This window comes from Lepidochelys olivacea (genome assembly GCF_965140295.1).
Source record: "Lepidochelys olivacea isolate rLepOli2 genome assembly, chromosome: 10".
NCBI classification, from domain to species: domain Eukaryota; kingdom Metazoa; phylum Chordata; order Testudines; family Cheloniidae; genus Lepidochelys; species Lepidochelys olivacea.
The window spans coordinates 69221787-69244125 of NC_140420.1; the positions used below are offsets into that span (position 1 = coordinate 69221787).

Consider the following 22339-nt stretch of genomic DNA (forward strand, 5'->3'; position numbering starts at 1 on the left):
GCCAAGGAAACACCTGTACATGCTCATGCTCCACTCCCTTCACATCCTCACCCTCGTAAAGGTGGCGGGACCTCCTACCACTTCTGGAGGGTGAGGAACCCCAGTGGGCCAGCCTATATTCCACCCTGGTCCTAAAGCCCGCCAGGGATATCAGTTGGTGGCTCCTTCACGGAGCCGTGAGCACAGGCATGTTCTTGGCGCGATTCACCCCCATCCCAGACACCTGCCCCTTCTGAGGCGTGAGGGAGACCCTGGTGCATGTGTATCTGCAGCCCCTATTCTAGCTCCTCCAGAGCCTCCTGCTGAGGTTCTGGCTGCACTTCTCCCCACACTTGTTTATATTTGCACGCCCTATTGGTGGCCCCACTAAATCGTGAGACCTCCTCATCAACCTCCTCCTGGTCCTAGCCAAAGTAGCCATCTACAACACCAGAAGGAGGATGTTAGACAAAGGGGTGCTCTGCAACTTTGGGGCCTATTTCCACTCCTCCCTGGTCTCATGCATCTGGGCAGAGTTCCTCTGCGCGGCATCCGCTGGCTCCCTTGATGCTCGGTGTCCTCGCCAGGTTACTTTCATTTAGCCCTGTCACCTCACTCCTGTCCCTGTAATATCTTTAGTTATCCCCCGTAATTCATTGAGATCTCAGACCTTGTGGATCCTCCCCTTAGGTTGGGGAAGGTCCTTTAGCAGTGGGTGGGCTCCACCCACCCATTTCTAGGATCCCAGCAGGCTGTGATTCTAACAATCTAAACAGGCCTAGTACTTGGGTGGGGCATCTCTGTGCAACAACGGGATGTTACAAGAAGCTAGCATTAGCAGTTCTATTCAAGTACCACTCATTTACACCAGCATGTCATTAAGCAGCCTTGTGCTGTTAGAAGTTACCAACTCTTGAATAAGAACTAAAATTGAAATCTTGATAATTTTTTAAAAGTGAAATATACCATGTCACTTTTTGAAAGAGTATATGCACTAATGTCCACAAAATAGCCACATTCCACCTTGGGGAAATACACTCTCCCTATGCATATTCTCTGTGGTTTCAATTAAATAATGGACTCACTTCTAGAGCCAAGCTGTTGCTGTGCACACATTTAACCCCAGAGGTGGCTGAATTTCAGTGGTGGGTGAAGAACTGTTTCTTTCCTCCCTTAGCACAATGGGCGCCTTCAGGGTGAAAGGCACAATGGAAGTGTTGCAACAGCATCTCCTTGTACAGACACCATGAGTGGCAGAGATGTATACAGTGTGCCTATGCTTTACCACAAAACTCAGAAAGAAGAGGGGAGAATAGCTGGTTAATTCCAGTAGGGAAAGGAAAAGAGCTAAATTTAACTTAACAGATTCCTTTCCCTGAATTAGCACTGTTTTCAGAATAAAACCCATTAGTGAGAATTACTGTGACTGTCCCATCAGAGAGACAGAACATCCTGGGTTAAGTCCCTGCAGCTGCTGACCCATGACTGATTTAGAACTGGATCCAGAGGAAAAGCATCCCAGATGCATACCCAAAAGTCCTCGATTCATTGTGAAAGTTGTTAAATTGAAGCATATTTAAGAAGAGTTTTCTGGGAGGAGAGGAAAGATTAAGTGGGACAGAGAGCTGGACAGTTCCAATCTAGGTCAGTAGTGTGCACTCAGTGGCCTATGTGAAATGGATTTGAGGTCTCAGGTCCGCTCTGGTGGAAAGGTGCCCAATTAAATTTGTATTTGGCACAAGCTGGTGTCCTTGTTGGCATTTTCTGCACAGAAGTAAAGGACCACAGAGACTGAACAACAGTCTCAGCTCCTAAAGGCGGTCTCTCTTTTACCATTTTCAAAAGTGCTCAGTGGTGGCGTAACTCTGAACTCACTGAAGTCAATGGTAAAATGCCCACCCTCTTCAATGGGAGCAGGAGCTCGGCCAATACTGAGTGCTTGTGAAAATGCTACCACTGACCATAAAACTTCAGATAAGTGACATTCGAAAGAAGGCCACATTTTTCTTTTAAGCCACCTCTCATTTGGCTTTCAAGCCAAGAAACAATTCTGATGGAATTTTATTTAAGAGGAAGCAATTGTATTTGATTCTGTATTCCTTCAAAGTGAGGATCCTCTATATTTGTACTACATTTTAGTAGAGATCTTAAGAAGAGGCTGTAGAACTCCTATATTATTGGTTTTGCAGGTCAGGGGCTTTTCAAATGAACATTTTTCAAATAATTGTCCAGAGGGAGCTCAGGGAAGGGGTCAGAGGGTTACCATATTAGAAACTGTAACAAGTGGCTACAGGTTTACTGTAAATGTAAACCTTACAGTATACTGGCCAAATTCCAGACAAGCCACAACTTGCTATTTTAACTACCTTACTGACATCTCAAAGGGTGATTCTAGTGTCAGTAGTTTCCTGCAACGTATGAAGAGTCACAATGTAATTATTAACCAGTCTGAGGCAAAGGTCATATGCACGTAACTAGTGTACATAAAAATAGCAGAACTGGTGTTGAAACAAAGGGACCTCTCCATGTAACAACTTAGAGAGCTATTCATGAAGTTAAACTTGAAATAGAACATTCATACCTAGATTGCTACAACAGTAGAGTTCTGCTACGAGTTTAGCAACATTAAGGCTCTGACTTCAGTACAAAAAATAAGTGAGTTTTTACATCACAACAACTAACTTGATGTAAAATAGTTATTCACACAAGGAACAGATAGATTTTACCATGGTGTAGCTAGTTGAGTTCAACTCAGAATCCCCACCTACCTGGGGTTTACCCCTATTAGTTATACTGAGCTAAAAGCTACCTCTGCCTAGTCTCAAGGATTTTACATCAAGTTACCCATCTCAATGTAAAGCCACACTTTTGGCAGTGAAGACATAGCCATAGTGAATGAAGAGTATGCCGAAGCAGAATTTTCCAAATAAGCCCTCTAAAGTCACGCTTGAGAAACAAGAGAAAGAATTTAGAAAGCAGCCATTCATCTCAAGCTTTTTTTGCGCTTCATATTACATTATCTGCAATGGATTGCGCAATCTAGTACTCCAAGAGAGACATATTCCACTTGAGAGAAAGAAGTTTTTATTTCTTTCTGAAACTTTTGTACCCATTCTTTCTGTAAGTAACTTCTGAGATACTATAAAAAGAAAAGGAGTACTTGTGGCACCTTAGAGACTAACCAATTGGTTATTGGTTAGTCTCTAAGGTGCCACAAGTACTCCTTTTCTTTTTGCGAATACAGACTAACACGGCTGTTACTCTGAAACCTGAGATTACTATAACTCCCTAGTTAGTGGATGGGTCATTACACAAAGCAAAACTATTTCCCCATGTTTATTCACCCCCTCCACCCCCACTGTTCCTCAGACGTTCTCGTCAACTGCTAAAAATGGCCCACTTTGATTATCACTACAGAAGGTTTCTCCCGCCCCCGTGCTGGTAATAGCTCACCTTAAGTGATCACTCTCTTGTTACAGTGTGTATGGTAACACCCATTATTTCATGTTCTCTATATACATAAATCTCCCCACTGTATTTTCCACTGAATGCATCTGATGAAGTGAGCTGTAGCTCACGAAAGCTTATGCTCAAATAAATCTGTTAGTCTCTAAGGTGCCACAAGTCCTCCTTTTCTTTTTGAGTATTTTCAAAGTGTCTATTTCCAGGCTGTGCACTGGACAGGATTTTGTACACAGTTTCACTGTTTGTTGCTGGCGGACTCCCTCCCTCCCCCAGGCTCTTCAAGAAGGTGTTTACCACCAATAGCTAAACAGAACCTGATCCAGAAGCAGGCACTTGTGTGCAGAGAGAAAGGGAAGGTGGAGGAAAGTCTTATGATGTGAGCAAAACCCCTTCAACCAATCCTATTTAAAATTAAAAAGGAATTTTTAAAAAAACCTCAGAACATGCCATTTAAAGGGTGCTCTGTCAGAAAAAAAAGATTTTGGAAGTTAGTTTCAAAAGATTCAAGTTGAGTGTCCCATTACACAGCAATCCAAATTATTTTTTATTTTGTTGCAAATACAAATAAAATGGATCTACCATGTAACAGTGAATTTGATTTAGCAGTCATAACATGTTAACATCTGAAGTAGTTTTCTGTTAAAGTCATCACTGGAGAGTTCCTAGGTGACTATGCATGCCTTGCAAAGGGAAGCTTGCCTGACACAGATGCATGCAGCAAGGGGGTCAAAGTTTCTAATGCAGAATTTCAACAAGTAAAGCTCAAACATTCTGCTGGCCCAAAGTCTTCCTGGAAACAGAAGCCCCCTCACAAATAAACCAAGGTGTCTGAAGAAAATCCAATGGATTTCACAGAGGAAAGTGAAAAACCAAGCTTATAACAAACTGAACAGTAAGATTTCAGAGTAGCAGTCTGTATCCGCAAGAAGAAAAGGAGGACTTGTGGCACCTTAGAGACTAACCAATTTATTTGAGCATAAGCTTTCATGAGCTACAGCTCACTTCATCGGATGCCTGTAGCTCACGAAAGCTTATGCTCAAATAAATTGGTTAGTCTCTAAGGTACCACAAGTCCTCCTTTTCTTTTTGAACAGTAAGAATTTACCAGAGAAAATGCATTGAGATTAAGGATACTCTAAATTCTTCCCTCTGCAGTCTGAGGTATTCTTAATTAATGAACTCATCTGGACTCAAACCCATGTGGGAGTTTCCTAATTTGCAAATAATTATTTTGTTGAACGGTTACAAAAACACTTCATGAACTGCAAGGATTCTCCCACATTCAAATGCTCATCTCAGCTAACTGCTACGGTACTAGCAGGAATAAAGTTATTGGGCCAGATTTTGCCATTTTAGTACAACTACTTTCTGCCTTTGCATGATCTGGTCTTAAAGCCCACATATTCAGCCCTAGGAGCCATATTCAGCCCTAGGAGGCTCACTCCAGTGCAAAGGGAAGACCTTCTGGTGCTATAAAGCCAATTTAGAATCTCTTATGCCACTCTTCTCCCACCCCCTGCCCCTTCCCGCCACCATATACTACTGCCTACATAGCTGGGAACAGGGCTTATTTGTGCCAAGGCTTGCCAGGGCTGAGCCCCAGCACTTCTAGACTTGGCAGTTCATAGCCCTGGTACCTCTGGGTTTGCCGCATCAATTATGAAAGGGATAAATTGCTTGAGCCCCAGCACCTTTCATTACAAATTAAGCATTGGATGTGAAAGAGGGACATCACCAGGACACCACTGCGCTACACAAACTCATCTGTTTGTGTGCACCTTTCTGGGATTGTTTGTGGCCAGCCAAAACTAGGGCAGCTTAACTTAATGCCCAAGGGACCTGCTTGGCCAACAGCAGCAGGAGGAACAGGGTAATACAAGCTTTACGCTCCTTCCCAGCACCTAAAACTTGCATTGTGTTCCGCTCCTCCCACTGGGCAATTCTATATTGAAAAGCAACTTTCTTGTCCCTCAAATTACATCTGAAAACTGAGCAAACTTGACAGAAATCCTGCATTTCAACTGCTAGCCCTGCAAACAACCTGGAAGCTGAAAATCAAGCTGGGTTCTTTGCATGCAAGAACAACAAAACCCCAGTTTGACTATCAGACGCCAGGTTGAGAAGGACAGACTGGCAGTCAGGGGAAACATTTCTCTTGCTAACTGAACAAATCTGATATGGCTGTAATTGATCCAAGGACATACAGACCCTGCCCCATACCCCTTTTTTACAAGCAATTTTCAGAATAGGCATGTACTTAAGAAAACTGATGCCACATTGTATCACTTACAATTGTTAATTTGCCTCAAAGTCTCTGGTCATTAATCTAAAAAGGAAAGAGCAACAGTTAACACAGGAGATGAAAGAACCACCATCTGCTCCTGAAAATTGCTTATTCACAAACAGTTCCCATTCAGCACAACAATTAATCACAACTGGAATGCTAAACTTGCTACTCTCTCCTCCACTCTCACATCAAGTTCAAGTTCTCATCCTCACGTCAAGGCCCTGCACTTGTCCACCTGGTCTCCATCTCCATTGATTCCCTCTGCCTGAACTCCTCCCAAATTCTTCTTGTTTCTTTCTACTGCTCCCTTCTATCCCTCCAACCATCCTCTCCATTCAAATCCCTCCTTTTAATTAATATGTAAATTCCACAATTCTAGCACTGGAGATTTTTCCAGACACTGGACCTGATCATCTTGTGCATCATGCTAGTGTTCTGCAACCTGTGCAAGCTCCATAGGCAAAGGACTGTACACTGACAGCACTCAACTAATGAGCTTTTTACAGCAGTCACTCAATATTTTGCATCATACAGCAGGATGTTGAAGTTGCCATGAGACGGATAGTTGTACTATCTTAAGTACAATTCCCCACATAATGCCTAATGAAGAGCTTTAGCTCAGCTATGTATCAGATATGTATTAGATACCTGTAAGCTGCTCCAGGGATTCAGCAGTTTGATTTTAACTGATTGACAAATTTGGGGAAAAATTTTTTCCCATGGAGTAGCATGATATTTTTCCAAAATGCATAAAACACACATATATGCTATAAGTCTAGATCTTCCATCCTTTCTTATTCAGAACATCCTAAAGATAAAATCAGCAGTCAATATTTCAAGAAGTTAATGTAAAGTGGCCACAGATACACACTGTACTCAATTGTGAGAGCTGTACATGCCACACTAAAGAGATTCTGTCAAACATATGGGGCCTAATCTTGCAAATTGATGAGTGCCTTCAACATCTCTGGACTCAATGGCAGTTAAGGATATTCGCAAGAGTTAGGTTTCAGAGTAGCAACCGTGTTAGTCTGTATTTGCAAAAAGAAAAAGGAGTACTAGTGGCACCTTAGAGACTAACCAATTTATTTGAGCATAAGCTTTCAGCTGTAGCTCACGAAAGCTTATGCTCAAATAAATTGGTTAGCCTCTAAGGTGCCACTAGTACTCCTTTTCTTTTATCGCAAGAGTTACTCAACATCCAGAAAGAAAAAAAAAGGCAGTTTTTTTTGTGACTCAGAGGCCAAACAATGCTGAGTATGGGCACTGGTATGTTAATTTAAACTGGCACAAGAATCACTTCATTCATGAGCTCTCTCAACTTCTCCCAAACACTGCCTTGAAACGATTCATCTTTACCTGTGGAGGAAGTGCTGGTTACTCATTAAATGGATCACTGGCTTGAGAAAAACAATGTTCTTTAACCACCCATTTATTAGTGTTTGCACAGTTCTGAGATAGGTACATTCTTTGCTGGGTGTAACTCAAACTTTACAGACTAATTTTCTGCTGATCCTCTTAAAACAAACTTGCAAAAGGGTTTAAGGTGAAAATTACCGTAACCACACGTCCCGGCTTTCCTGTGGCAATCTAAAATAGAATTTAAAACAAAACAAATTAAAGCAAGCTGGACTCCACAAGGCAGGTGCCATCAACATCTCCTTTAAACTACTGTATACTTAAGCAAGGAAGTCATTAAAAGAATCTTAGAATTGAAATGGACTTAGCTAGGGAAAAAAATAAACTTGTTTCCTTTAGTCTACTCAGTCTTTTAAAGTCCATTTACTCAAACAGTGTCAAAGTTTGCCCACAAAGTTTGCTGACAGTTGACCCATATTTCTGTTGTAGTTGTAACATTTTCCCCCATATAATTTATTCATGACATGTATACCCTTGGTTCCCTGAAGTCCCAGATAACATTACTAATTGTGTTTTACTTGAGTGCACAAGTAACGAGCTACTGGAAACTTAGCCTAGCACTTAAAGACACACCATGGTAACTTGGAGTGCTGGGGGGTGCACTTTTATATTTAAAAAAAAACAAAAAAAACACCCAATTGTGCCTACTTCACACTGATCTAAATGCTTCCCGTAGTATGCACTCATCAGATCTTGCAAGCCAGCATCTTTAAGGCAGGTAATGGGCAGGTAGAAAAGTATCCAGAGAGATCACGTACCTCCGAAAAGGAGAAAGAATGGTTTTAGCCTTTCCCTTTCTCAAATATCTCATGGTACTTAATCTACTACATGGCACTGAAAGCAGAAGAATACCTTGAGTTCCTAAACACAGATGTGGGCACACTTCATGACCACTTAGGGTATGTCTACACTGCACCTGGAAGTGAGCACCCATCCTGAGTAAACAAACACACTTGCTCCGCTCGACCTAGTATGCTAAAAATAGCAGTATGGACATTGTGCCACGAGCAGCAGCACTGGCTAGCCGCTCTAGCATAAACCCACCTGACCACTGGGTTTGTACTTGGGCAGCTAGCTCATGCCATCACCCATGCCACAATAACCACACTGCTATTTTTACCATGCCAACTTGAGAAGAGCATTCGCCCAGCCTGCACTGTAGAGTTCTTTATATCCAGTGCTGTAATTAAGTCAGAACTATACCCCAGAACCTTTTATGATGAGAGGGTAAACAAAAAACTGATATGTCCAAGTTTGGACAGCTGAATTTTAAGACTGTTTACACCCAAGACAACTAAAAAACAAAAATCAAATTTTATTTTGTTGTCCATATCAACAAGAGTAGCTAAAAACAAAGCTAATTTAAAACTATTCTTGGCAATGAAATATATGGAAATTTAGCTTCCAAGTCTGCTTTGGTCTTACAGTCCTGACATCAGTGACAATTTTTGCTAAATGTTACAATTTTACTAAAGACAAAAAGCAATCTACATAACGTGACACCTAAATCTGATGCACAAAGTTATTAAAAATGTTTACCAGAATACCAGGGGCAGCTATCTATTTGTCTGTGGCATGCTAATCATTTGCATTAACATATGTTCGTTGTGCAGTTAGCTGTATAATACATTCCTGCACAAAGTAACATTACCCTATTTTGCAATCATATTTTTGATCAAATTTGCGTTCCATGTGATTCTAATTGCACTGTTCACCAGGATATATGGGCATACTTTCAAAATTTTAGGGGGAAAAAACCCCCCACCATTTCTCCAAAAATAAAGAGTGTACATTACATAACCGCTTGCAGCCCTCATACCATAATCTCCTTAAAAGGGCCAAAGATAGGAAATACCACCCAGTAAAATCCAAGAGTCACGCTGAGAATGCTTGGGAAAAATTCCAAATCCAAACAAATTTATGAAGACTCCAGTTTATGAAGTCAGATTCCAAGGAAGTGTATGTAGAGCAGGTAGATGCCAAAAGAGCCAGCAAAAAATAGTTTTTGAACTTTTGCAAACCATATTAAGGAATGAAGGAACATCATACTAATATGGAATCTTTTTCTGAGTCTCTCTCTTCCTATGCTATTTTGAAAAACCACAATATCTGCAGCTTAAACGGAACTAGAACTAAAATTGCCTATCAGGTGAAACAGCAAAAATGAGGAAGTACTGTACAGTAAACGCATTCTTTTATTATACTGAATAGATTTACACTGGTAGCGAACAAAATCGGCAATAGCTACTTAACATTATTAACTGGTCCATTTTTCTTACATTATGCACATCTAATTAAGTCTAGGATACAAACAGGTACAATGTGATTTGTAGCAAGTACTAAAACTATTACACAAAAAAATTAATGGAAACATGCTGATAAATTATACCAATTAGTAGGTCACACCTGGATCATACTGTTTGAGCATGTGTGTGTATCTGGGGTGGGAGTTTACTCCGGACATAAATTATTCCGGAGAGAGATACATTTGGGAGAAGGTTTGAGGAGTTTCAAGAATCTTAACTCCCTTCACCTCAAATGTACATAATATAAATTGCTTAACTAACTGGTTGTACTGATGAAAGTACAAGGCTGATGCTCTTGAAGTCCTTTCTTTTAGAGACTATGCTAATTAAACAAACCTCAAGTCAGTTGTTCAAATATTCAACTCACCTGAATGATTTGATCTGAATGCTTTGGAACAAGATTTTATGCTAGAGGGCTGCGCAAGCAAGATTATGTCAAAGAAAATTAAAGTGGCAGTTTAAATATGTTGATAAAAATAGTAACTACTATTTTCATCTCTGAAAAAATATACTAATTAATGTGAGCTATACCTTTCTACTCAGACAGTCACCACTCTGATTTAGAAAAGTGCTAGGACGTCCTCAGGTAACTAGTTACCCTCCCTGCAAGAATTCAAGCAGTTATGCGCTCTGACTTTAATGAAAACTAGTTGTAATTTTTTTTTTTTTTTTGGGACAAGTTTGGCAAAGAAAATTGTACTGGATGGGAATGGGGTATGGGCAGAAAACACCAACAAAACAGATACCTCTATTCCTTCCCCTCCCCTTAATGTAGCTTGCATAAAGTGACAATTCAGAATAGAAGAGACATCTTTAAAATCCCCATGGTTTGGGGAAAAATAGTTCCTGGATTGATTCATCATGAATCCTAAATCAATGGAAAATAATCTCCCACCAAAAACGCTTGGATCCTATTGTGTAATATCGAAGTCTGACTCCTTCAGTGGTGGTGAATCAATGGAGAGAACTAGCAGATCTCTACTGACTATGAAGTATAAATCAAAGCTGAACTGTTCTGATGCTCTGTTATGCGTTGAGAGGTCATACCTAAATAAATTACTCCGTAGATCTTTTGATATTCAAGTCTTTCAAGGATTCAGACATAACCAGCTACAACTTCTTCATCCATTTCACAGCATCCAGATAGCAGACTGAGGAGTTGCACTTTGATACTGTATTTCAGAGTCAAAGAGTTAGTGAAGTGATGCCTTCTTTCATCCATTTAGGATTTTTAAAATCACTTCACAAATCTTTCCTGGAGAGTTTAGGGAATGCATACATTGATTTTATCACTCCTACATGTCTGAAGCACATCAGCACACCAGTGTAAGCTAAAAAATATGAAGGGGGGGGAGGGGCTCTGATTTATCCATCACTCACTCCCATCAACTCCAATCAATAACTGCACACAGCCCAGGAGATCAGTTTACGATTTTATCTAATTTATTTTCTATTGAGTGAAACTGTATGTAGAATTTAACTCAGATTTAACAAAGACATTTAATTAAATATCATGATGACAGTAAGAGAATACTATACCCATTACCAGAGTCTTCCAAGCATTACACAATCTGCAATTGACTCAAGTGTAAGGAACATAGAAGTAGGAAAAATATCAAAGAATAATGATGGGAAAAATGTTTGTGGTCATGCTCAAGAGTTTAAACAGAATACGCAAACTGGATGATTGGAAATGTGTATCCTATTCATAAGGCTAACAGAATTCACCTTAATATAGGATTGTTGAAATGTTTTTAATCTTGCACAAGTAGTTCGGGGGGGGGGGGGGGGGGGGGCGAGCTATAGGAATCCTACAAATCAGCCACTGTCTCAGTCAATCAAATATTAGGATAAAAGTTAATTATATCACCGCAAAGAGCATTGACCCCAATTAGATCTTGACATAAAAGACACAGGGTCTCAAATACTTTCTATTATGCCCAGTTCTATTTGTAGAACAAATTAAAGCAAAATAGACGGACCAAACTGAAACAAAGAATCTAACTCACAGAAAGTCACCTAGACCTATAAATCCAAGAATTACCAACAGAAAATGATTAGGCACTTGATGGGTGTGTGTTAATTAACTAGAAGCAGATTGATCTCAGCCTGAACTCCTCAGTTTATGAGGACACAGTAATTATAAGGGCTCTAGCAAACAACTGTTTGTTAAAGTGCTGAACTAGCTTTGGACAGAAGTAGTCTTTTCTACAGATGCAGAGAGAATATTTTCTTCATTTCAGCTTATTCAATTAGTTCAGATCAATCACTGGTTTATTCAAAGTTAACAAACCAGTTGGGAGTAGAAAAAGCAGGAAGACTTGTTTTTTTTCTCCAATCTATAAATAAAAACTAGGTGAGAGAGGATGAGATCCATTAGTTCTAATAGGACAACAGAGACCAGAAAACAATCTGTTCAATTCACTTAGTATGGATAATACTTTGTTTAATAAATCAGTTAATTTAAAATGCAAAATATGTTTTCATGTACAGTACTTTTTGATAAACTTTTTTTATGTATCCAGCACATATGAAGTAGTTTTATTCAATAAACAATCTTAAAATGCCATTTTTGTGCATTATTTGTTGAATTCAAATTTCCAAAACGATCTTGACACAAATCACAAGTAAAAAAAAAAATCAGTCATCTAGTAAGAATTGCATCGTTCACCATTTTTTAACATAATAAAAAACGTAAAAATTAAGAATCTATACAAATTTCAGTTAAGCTATATAGTTGATTAAATAAATGTGCATCAAGATAGTGTATCCTTATTAGCAAAAAAGCACCAAGTTTAGTGTAAAGCCTATATTTAGTTGCAAATCAACATGTTTTAATGGTTACCAACCAGGGAGAAACAGCCTCTCTTTAGGAAAATACCTAAAAAGTACAAATACAAAACAAGATTAAAACTGATTATTAAAATCAAGGTTTCCTGTCTGCTTATTTAAATCATGATTAAAAATCAGTGATTTAAATTGCTTTCATTTAAACCAGTCCACCCTGAAGCAAAATAATTGGAAATACTGATCAATTTTTCTCCATTTATAAACTTACAAACAGCAAACCCCATGCTTCAGCCTCTGCAGATGTTTAAAAATAAATTAATCCCTTAAAATGAGTTTGTAATAGAAATCCTTTCAGATCTTTAATTGTAACAATAGTTAGAGGTGCTTAGCCACTGACTTCCAAAAGTTCAGTGCTTTGACTTTCTTTAAAACTTCAGCAAACATGTACAGCTTAATATGATTATTTTAATATAAATTATTTTAATAGATTATAATAAGATTAGGACAAACATAGGTTGTTGTAATTTCTAATTTAATTTTAAATAGGTTTATTTTTTAAAAACCTGTATTTAATTTAAACAAAAAAAATCCACTTCCAAATTTTTATCCACCATATTTTGCTTACCTCCAACTCAGAGACAGACCATTTCATATCATAGAAACATAGAATATCAGGGTTGGAAGGGACCTCAGGAGGTCATCTAGTCCAACCCCCTACTCAAAGCAGGACCAATCCCCAATTAAATCATCCCAGCCAGGGCTTTGTCAAGCCTGACCTTAAAAACTTCTAAGGAAGGAGATTCTACCACCTCCCTAGGTAACGCATTCCAGTGTTTCACCACCCTCCTAGTGAAAAAGTTTTTCCTAATATCCAACCTAAACCTCCCCCACTGCAACTTGAGACCATTACTCCTTGTCCTGTCATCTTCTACCACTGAGAATAGTCTAGAACCATCCTCTCTGGAACCACCTCTCAGGTAGTTGAAAGCAGCTATCAAATCCCCCCTCATTCTTCTCTTCCGCAGACTAAACAATCCCAGTTCCCTCAGCCTCTCCTCATAAGTCATGTGTTCCAGACCCCTAATCATTTTTGTTGCCCTTTGCTGGACTCTTTCCAATTTATCCACATCCTTCTTGTAACGTGGGGCCCAAAACTGGACACAGTACTCCAGATGAGGCCTCACCAATGTACCAATAGAGGGGGACGATCACGTCCCTCGATCTGCTGGCTATGCCCCTACTTATACATCCCAAAATGCCATTGGCCTTCTTAGCAACACGGACACACTGTTGACTCATATCTAGCTTCTCGTCCACTGTCACCCCTAGGTCCTTTTCCGCAGAACTGCTGCCTCGCCATTCAGTCCCTAGTCCTGCACTGGGTTCTTCCATCCTAAGTGCAGGACCCTGCACTTATCCTTATTGAACCTCATCAGATTTCTTTTGGCCCAATCCTCCAATTTGTCTAGGTCCCTCTGTATCCTATCTCTGCCCTCCAGCGTATCTACCACGCCTCCCAGTTTAGTATCATCCGCAAATTTGCTGAGAGTGCAATCCACACCATCCTCCAGATCATTTATGAAGATATTGAACAAAACCGGCCCCAGGACCGACCCCTGGGGCACTCCACTGGACACCGGCTGCCAACTAGACATGGAGCCATTGATCACTACCCGTTGAGCCCGACAATCTAGCCAACTTTCTACCCATCTTATAGTGCATTCATCCAGCCCATACTTCTTTAACTTGCTGACAAGAATACTGTGGGAGATCGTGTCAAAAGCTTTGCTAAAGTCAAGAAACAATACATCCACTGCTTTCCCTTCATCCACAGAACCAGTAATCTCATCATAGAAGGCGATTAGATTAGTCAGGCATGACCTTCCCTTGGTGAATCCATGCTGGCTGTTCCTGATCACTTTCCTCTCATGTAAGTGCTTCAGGATTGATTCTTTGAGGACCTGCTCCATGATTTTTCCGGGGACTGAGGTGAGGCTGACTGGCCTGTAGTTCCCAGGATCCTCCTCCTTCCCTTTTTTAAAGATTGGCACTACATTAGCCTTTTTCCAGTCATCCGGGACTTCCCCTGTTCGCCACGAGTTTTCAAAGATAATGGCCAATGGCTCTGCAATCACAGCCGCCAATTCCTTTAGTATTCTCGGATGCAACTCGTCCGGCTCCATGGACTTGTGCACGTCCAGCTTTTCTAAATAGTCCCTAACCACCTCTTTCTCCTCAGAGGGCTGGCCATCTATTCCCCATGTTGTGATGCCCAGCGCAGCAGTCTGGGAGCTGGCCTTGTTCGTGAAGAGAGAGGCAAAAAAAGCATTGAGTACATTAGCTTTTTCCACATCCTCAGTCACTAGGTTGCCTCCCTCATTCATTAAGGGGCCCACACTTTCCTTGGCTTTCTTCTTTTAAAAATGACAGATTAATATATTTTCTAGTTCAGCGGTTCTCAAACTTTACCAACCTGAGGCTCCCCCCCATTTTTGATTAAAAATGTTGGGGACCCCTGCCGTGCCCCTTCACCAAGGCCCCGTCCCTGCCCTGACCATTCTCCAAGACCCCTCCTCCCACTCACTCCATCTCCCCCCCCCCCCCCGTTGCTCGCTCTCCCTCACTCACTTTCACTGGGCTGGGGAAGAGGCTTGGGGTGGGGGCTCCGGATGGGGATATGGGCTCTGGGGTGGGGCCAAGGATGAGGGGTTTGGAATATAGGAGGGAGTTCAGGGTGTGCAGGCTCTGGAAGGGAGTTGGGGTGCGGGAGGAGACTCAGGACTGGGGCAGGGGATTAGGGTATGGGGGTGAGGGCCCCAACAGGGGGTGCAGGCTCTGGGTTGGGGATGAGGGGTTTGGGGCCCAGAAAGGGGCTCTGGGCTGGGGGTTGGGGCAGAGGGGGGCTGAGGGCTCCAGCTGGGGGTATGTTCTCTGGGGTGTGGCTGGAGATGAGGGATTTGGGGTGCAGGAGCGGGCTCAGGGCTGGAGGTTGAGGGGGGTGCAAGCTCCGGGAGAGCGTTTGGGTGTGGAAGGGGACTCTGGGCTGGGTCAGGGGATTGGGGTGCAGAATGGGAGGTGCAGAGCCGGCACTTGGGCAGTACATGGAGACTCCCTGGCCACCCATGCGCCTAGGAGCTGCAGGACATGGCAGCCGCTTCCGAGAGCGGTGCGGAACCAGGGCAGATAGGGAGGCACTGGGAGAGAGGGGGAGGAGTTGATCAGCGGGGCCTGCAGACCCCGAGAAGTCACAGAACCCAGTTTGAGAGACACTGTTCTAGTTCACATATGGAGTAAAGAATTAATAAAAGCTGAGGTGCTTATGTAGCCTGATCTATAGATTAATTATATTGATTACTTAAGAATTCCCAGTTATCACTTTCAGAATTGACAGGTTTGTGTTCCAAGATCAGGCCCAGTATTATTCAAATTATTATATAGTTGGGAACCCCAATGGGCACAGTTGCAACACTCACTATAGGAACTCCTGTATATTTACAAATAGCAGCTAGTGAACACATATTAAAACTACTTTTTATATGGTTTATTTTCCATCCATTGCCTATTACAGACAAAATATTAAAAAACCATTTGTTAACATAAATTCATTGTATACACGTTCAACAGCTCAATGAACACGGTACAAATACATAGGGGTAAAGAGAACCGTTCCCCCACACTCCAATTAAGAATTAATGCCAGTCTTGCCTGACTACTGATGGTAATATTAAATATATATTGATAAAAATCAGTATTAACTTTACTAAAATTAGTAGTTCTTTACAGGGGAACTGTGCAACTAAGATGGAGTAAAATTCAGAAATGTTCTGAACATTCCCCTCTTGCAGCAAAGCAGGGGCCTGAGTGATTAAGCAAAAATGTTTGGTTTTGTCATCAAAATCATCTTTGGGTTTCACGTCTACCCTTTCAGGCTAATTAGAGACATCCTGAATACTTTCTTGGATGCCACCAACACTGGTAGTCATAGACAACAAATGACTCTTCAACATTTCAAGCTGAAGATTCTAAGGGTGTCTTTGGTGAACTCAGAAGAACCTATAGGGACACCTAAATGCTTCCCGGGGCCTCGTTAGCATGAGGCACTTTTCATATATTTCAGGACATGACTTAAGTTAGCATTGCACTTCATTACAATATGTCTAAGTATTGTGAATTTGAGGTGGAAATCACAGATTCCATTGCAGCAGTTTTACTGACACAAAACCAGGTCCAAATGAGCCTTAATTATTACTGTAATGGTATAGTGCACAAGTATAACACATGTATTTTAACATATTACGGGTCAGGCTTGCATTTTTATAATGAAAGCTCTTACAGATAGTGTGTCTCAGTTGTAATGCTGCCTGAAATTCTAAATAGTGGCTGTGAAACTGACCAGAATCTTGTTAATTTTGATATGCTGCTTAGAAAATATATGAGGAAATGTCTGCAGGCTCAGGAAGACACTTTTGTGCTGGTTCATATTTAAAAGATTTTCTTTACATCTAGGAAGCCAGAGATTTTTTTAAAAAGATAAAAGCTTACATTCTGTAGCAACTGATCCCTTAGCTGGCATCAATACTGTACATACATTTATTACAGAAAACTTCCTTCTCACCAGCAGTGCTCAATGTACACACATTTAAGCACACATATCTCTGTCAGAATCATGTAAATCTCCATGGCCAGAATCAACATGTCAATAAGGCACCAAATTCATTGATTATAATTGTCACGGCTCTCAGGAGTCAAAATAAATGTTATAAAGTCTGAATCTGTTAATGTAATGTTAAGAATTGAAACATACACACACACACAACAAGGAGCGTCCTCCTTCACTGAACAAGTATCACCTTGTCTGCCTTAGGAAATAAAGTAAGAAAGCAGCACTTTTACCTGTGGGTAAAATAAAGCCACAAAACAGGTTTAGATCAGTCTTGTAAAATTCTAGTCACTTGAACCAAATCATTTTTAAGTGGCAAGTAAAATATTTAGTCTTACGATCTAAAAGAATGGACAAAGAGAATGTGTCCCTAGATTGGTAAGTTTTCATGGCAATTTTTCAAGTCTGATTTAGACAATATTAAAGGTGGGGCTAGAGAGGGGAAAACAAACCACAGTCACCTTAACACTTGGCTCTTATATAGCACTTCTCCTCCCTTAGATCTTATCCACCATGTGCCTAAGTATTACAACACATTTGATCCATTCTTTCATTACACTAGGCAACATCACATGCCCTAGTAGTTCTTTACAAATTAACTAACTCAGTTTTTCAAGCAGTTTCAGTATTCTCAAGAGTTGCCCGAGAGAACTCAACTCAGTTAACACACCAAACAACAGCTACAGTACATACAGCAAAAGAGTATGCTTTCCTACACCTACTTTCCCACCCAACAGCATGCTTAAAACTTGACCAAGACAGGTCACTGGCAGAGGCAAGAGGATAGTTTGGACTCTATGCCTATTTAATCCCTGGATGCTCCATTGCAAACAGGGAGATCCAATCAGTAGCAATTCTGGTGATGGTTTGTGAGGTGGACACCTGCCCCCAGGGAAATAGGCTGAAACCACCTACTCATTTCACACTGGCCAGGTTGCTCTGGCAGGCTGTAAGACCTCAGGATGCCAGGCAGGGAATTCAGCTACAAGTTGTCCTCTCCTCTTCTCTCCTGCCCTACTGCTAAAGAGGAAGGTCTGTGTTATAGAGTTTGCATGGAACATGGGGCTCCAACCTCGAATTCCCATCAGATGGTTACTGTTTTTTTGGTCATCACTAACCTGATCTACATTCAAACTTGTTACCCAAACTTTGTCTATATGTGGGATTAGCCCCAATTCAGCCACTGCTGGCCAACAAATGTTGTAAGTGCACCAATGCAAACCCCAATCATAGACAAAGTTGTGATTTGCAGCCACTAAGCTCAACCTGGTGTCAAGGTGAGAAAAGCTCAACCAATGCACATCACAGCTTCCTTTATCAATGGACATAGGCAGTGGTGTGGCGACATTGGTTGTTGGCTACTGATGACTGAATCTCACATATAGAGAAGACCCAATAAGCAAAATCTCATTACCAATCCAAGCCATGCAGTTCCTCATGTAACTGTTACTGATGCCCCTGAAAAGGCCATCAAAAACAACCAGACACCTCTTAGCAGATTAAGAAGTGTATACAGACTTCTTCCTCCCACCCCTTAGCAGGTTAAGTATACAGATGTTGAGTTTAACAGGGTGAGAGCTGTATGCAGAAATACCCATATTCCTTAGCAGGCCAAGAGCCATGCCCTGGTACCTTGTCCCCAACAGCAATTTACCTTGTCCTGAGGGCCTGCCAGGCTGCGTCTATGTCTGCATACAGGTTTTTCTCAGAGGGTTTGCCTGAGCTCACCCCGTAGCCAGAGTAGTCGTAGGAGAAGACGTTGCAGTTGATGCGAGAGCCAAGGCCAATGTAGAAGCTGCACATCTGGCCCAGATCCACAGCATTGCCATGCGAGAAGAGCAGCGTATACCGGCTGGCAGGGGCACAGCGCACAAACATGCACCCCAGCCTGTTATCCCGTGATGTGCGAGAAAAGAAAACCTCTACGGCATCCAACTCCCGCTGTGAATACTGCCAGTCCGCCCGCTCACTCAAATGCAGACTGCAGCTGCCCATTCCTGTTGGGGTCCCAGACCCTGTTGCAGTCCCAGACCCTGTTGCTGCAGCCCCAGCCTCCTGCTGCTGCTGCTGCTCAGACTGCAGCACGGTATACGTGGGCTCCGGGGGCAAGAAAGCCAACTTGGCAGCAATGCGGCTAGGGCAAGGTGGGCAGCAGAACAGCCAGCACAGCTCGCCCAGAGAGAAACCGTTCATTCTGGGGCCTTGTTCTGGCATCAGTGACGCTGGATAAAAATTTACTCACACTGGGAGGGGAAGGGGGGGGGGATTCAGAGTCCACCCACAGCAACCCACTCTCAGCCTTGTGAGAGCAATACCCCCAAAACACAACTGTCCCCCCAAAACTGTAAGCCACCAAAACCAATCCAGCCCTCCAAATCTAAGAAATCCACCTAGTGTGTGGGGAAAGGAATACAAAATATATCTCAAGTGCAAGAAACTCTCCTTCAAAATCTACTACTAATCCTACAATAAATCCAACCCCATCAAATGGGCTGAAATCACTTAGTCATTTTCACACAGCCCAGGTTACTCTGGAGCACCTAAAAAAAAAATAAATAAATAAGCAAGCCCCCCAAATCTACATCTGACTCAGTGCCCCAAAACCAAAGATTAAAAACTAATCCCCCTGAAATAAGATCTGTCCCCCCATACACCTCCCCCAGACACCACTAAATGCAAGATCCCCCCCCTCGCAAAAGCAATAATAATAATAATAATAATAGAGACACCAAACGCAACTCCTCACAATCACCCCAAGCCCAGTGCACCCGCCCAGCTCTGCACCCAGTGCCTGGCCCAATCCTGCAACCCCTCAGCGGAGCCCCACCCCCAAACACCGACCCACTGCAACCGGTCGCCAGACCGGCCCCCCCCACACACAGCCCCGAGCGGATCCGCCCCCCCGCCCCAGGCAGACCCTCGCTGAAGGGGCCCGCCCCCCCCGGCCCGCGCTGGGAGGCGGCGCCCGGCCGTGGAGCGGGCTCAGCCTCGGCTCCCCCCGGGCAGGGCCACGCCGGCTGCGGCGCGGAGACAGTAGCGGGCAGCGGCCATGTCCCGGCTCCCCTCACCGCTTCCGGGTTAGGCAGGGGCCGCCCGGCCCGCCCCGGTACCTGCGGAGCGGCGCACACCAGCGGGGCACGGCGCCCGGCCCCGGCCGCCCACAGGCCCCGCCGCGCGGCTCGCTGCCGCCCCCTAACCCAGCGCGAGGGCACAGACGCGGGGGGGGGGGGGGGAGCAGCAGCCGCCGCAGCGCTAGAGAGAACCCGGAGCCTCCGCGTGGGGAGCGTCGGACCCGCCTCCTGGCCCTTTAAGAGAACCCCACGAGAGCCTCCGTCACGTGCGAGTCCCCCCCCCATTTCTCTCTCTCTCGCGCGCCCCCGGCCCATCCGTTCTGCGCATGCGCGGCAAGGCTGGCGTGTGAAACCCCCCCCCCCGGCTGGAGAAAGGGTGCTTCGGGCAGCAGCTCTGCCCCAGTCCGGGCGGCGGCTCCCCTCCCCCCGCTGGGATTCTTCATGGAGAGGGCTGACTTGCTTCGCCCGGATCCTGCTGCCCCTGCTCAGGGCTCTTGCCTGGTCTCCTACTTGTAGAGTTTGCCCCATCCCCCTAAATGAAGCTGCGGCCTCTGGACTCTCTCACCAGGGCCCACAAGCCCAGTAATAAATACATGCATAGGTGCTGGAACTGGCTTGAAGTGGTTTCCAGCATATGCACAGTATACAGTTGGGTTCGATAGCTCTCAGCACGCCCACTATAGATATTGTTCCAGCTTCCCTGCATACGTGCCATTAAGGGTGAGACACTGAAAAGGAAAAGAAAATACTGTAGGTTACAGGCCCTTAAATCATCTCTAAAAGCTCCCCACAAATATTACACACATGCTCAACTTTTAAGTACATGAGTCCTGTGGCAGAAGTCAATGGCATACACCTCTGAACCCTTCAAGTGGCTAACTGGGCTGCAGACACCTATCTATGGAGAGGTGGATGGGCCAAACCTCTGGGCCACCCTGAATACCTGAAATGTTCTGCTTCAACCTGGATGGGGGTTTGTGGGTCGAAGCAGGACAGTCTTGTGAAAAATGGGACTATTGGGAAGTCTGCAGTGTTGGGGGAAGGGGGGGGTGTTTTGTTTTATTTCCATTAAGAAATGTAATTAAAACATGTAAACAAAGGTGTCTTGCCTTTAGAATGAAAGAACCACAAACGACAAATACCAAAAAAAGGAGTACTTGTGGCACCTTAGAGACTAACAAATTTATTTGAGCATAAGCTTTATTTGTTAGTCTCTAAGGTGCCACAAGTCCTCCTTTTCTTTTTGCGGATACAGACTAACACAGCTGCTACTCTGAAACTGATAAATACCAAATAATCTTTAGTGTAATCTTGCAGACAATGAGAGATTCAAGCAGCATATGAGTCCAGGCTCCAGCTTCATCACAGGAGCCCAGGCTCCAGACTCAGAACAGCTATTAAATGATAGTATAAAAAGCAACTCCTGCTCTGAAGAATGTATATAGCTGGTACTGTATGGGTTTAGCAAATTCAGAATAACTAAATGCACCTATCCTGTGCAATTCCTTGAAGTCCATAAGCAGCATCTCATAATACAAAGCCCTATAAAAAAACAATGCAGATATTCTTGTGCAGAGATGGTATGGTGGGCTCATCAGACCCTGATAAGTAACCTGGCTGCTGAGTTCTGAATAAGGTGAAATCTGTCCAGCAATGCCTTTTTGTGTCACATCTAGAGTGACACCGAAACTAGGGTAAAAGTTGGAAGTTTGGATTCCAACTAAGCTGTAGGCATGCTACATGGGATAAGTCAGTGTAAAATTTCTTGGACCACGTCATATCACTAAAACATCTAAAAGGGGCTATGACATGCGAGGAACTAGGCAGCAAAGACTGAGCACTTACATTATAAATAGATTACTACTGCAAACAGAAGAAAATTAAAGAGACAACATTTCCCATATGCAGTGTTGTTGTAGCCGTGTTGATTCCAGGAAATTAGAGAGACAAAGTGAGTGAAGTAATGTCTTTTATTGGACCAAATTCTGTTGGTCCAGTAAAAGATATTACCTCACCAACCTTCTCTAACATTTCCCACACTCCACCCTGAGTCCTTCCTTAGGTCATATTTATAAAAGTGAAAGTCAAGTGTCCTCTTCTAAATGGGAAGTGTCATGTAATTTGCTCCTCCACTGAACTTGTCTGTGTACATGGAATTAATTAGTAGTTCTTCATTGTTCTTCTTGTAAATTCTCTACCATTTAGGATAATCCCACTCTATCTCTTGTACAAAAAAAAGTAGTTCCTACACTGTGGGTGTCTCCGAGAGAAAAACAACAATTGCATAGGGCTGGGCGAGTGAAGGAACTAGTAAAAAGGAGCTAAAAAAGGAAATCACCTTGAAAAGGGAAGGGTGGAGAAT

At 42.9% G+C, this 22339-nt stretch overlaps 1 protein-coding gene across 2 annotated transcripts in view; it reads right to left on the minus strand.

The window, feature by feature from the left end:
- The window catches only part of ABHD17C (abhydrolase domain containing 17C, depalmitoylase), a 51459-nt gene extending 31919 nt beyond the window's left edge, over positions 1 to 19540 (minus strand). The window contains exon 1 of one of the 2 annotated variants that reach the window (XM_084640937.1): positions 18561 to 19530. In XM_084640937.1, the coding sequence (XP_084497063.1) occupies positions 18561 to 19120 (560 nt within the window). In that variant the 5' untranslated portion in view covers positions 19121 to 19530. Of the gene's footprint in view, positions 1 to 18560 lie in introns of both variants that reach the window. The other variant, XM_084640938.1, reaches the window with a different exon arrangement.
- Between the last annotated feature and the right edge of the window lie 2799 nt (positions 19541 to 22339).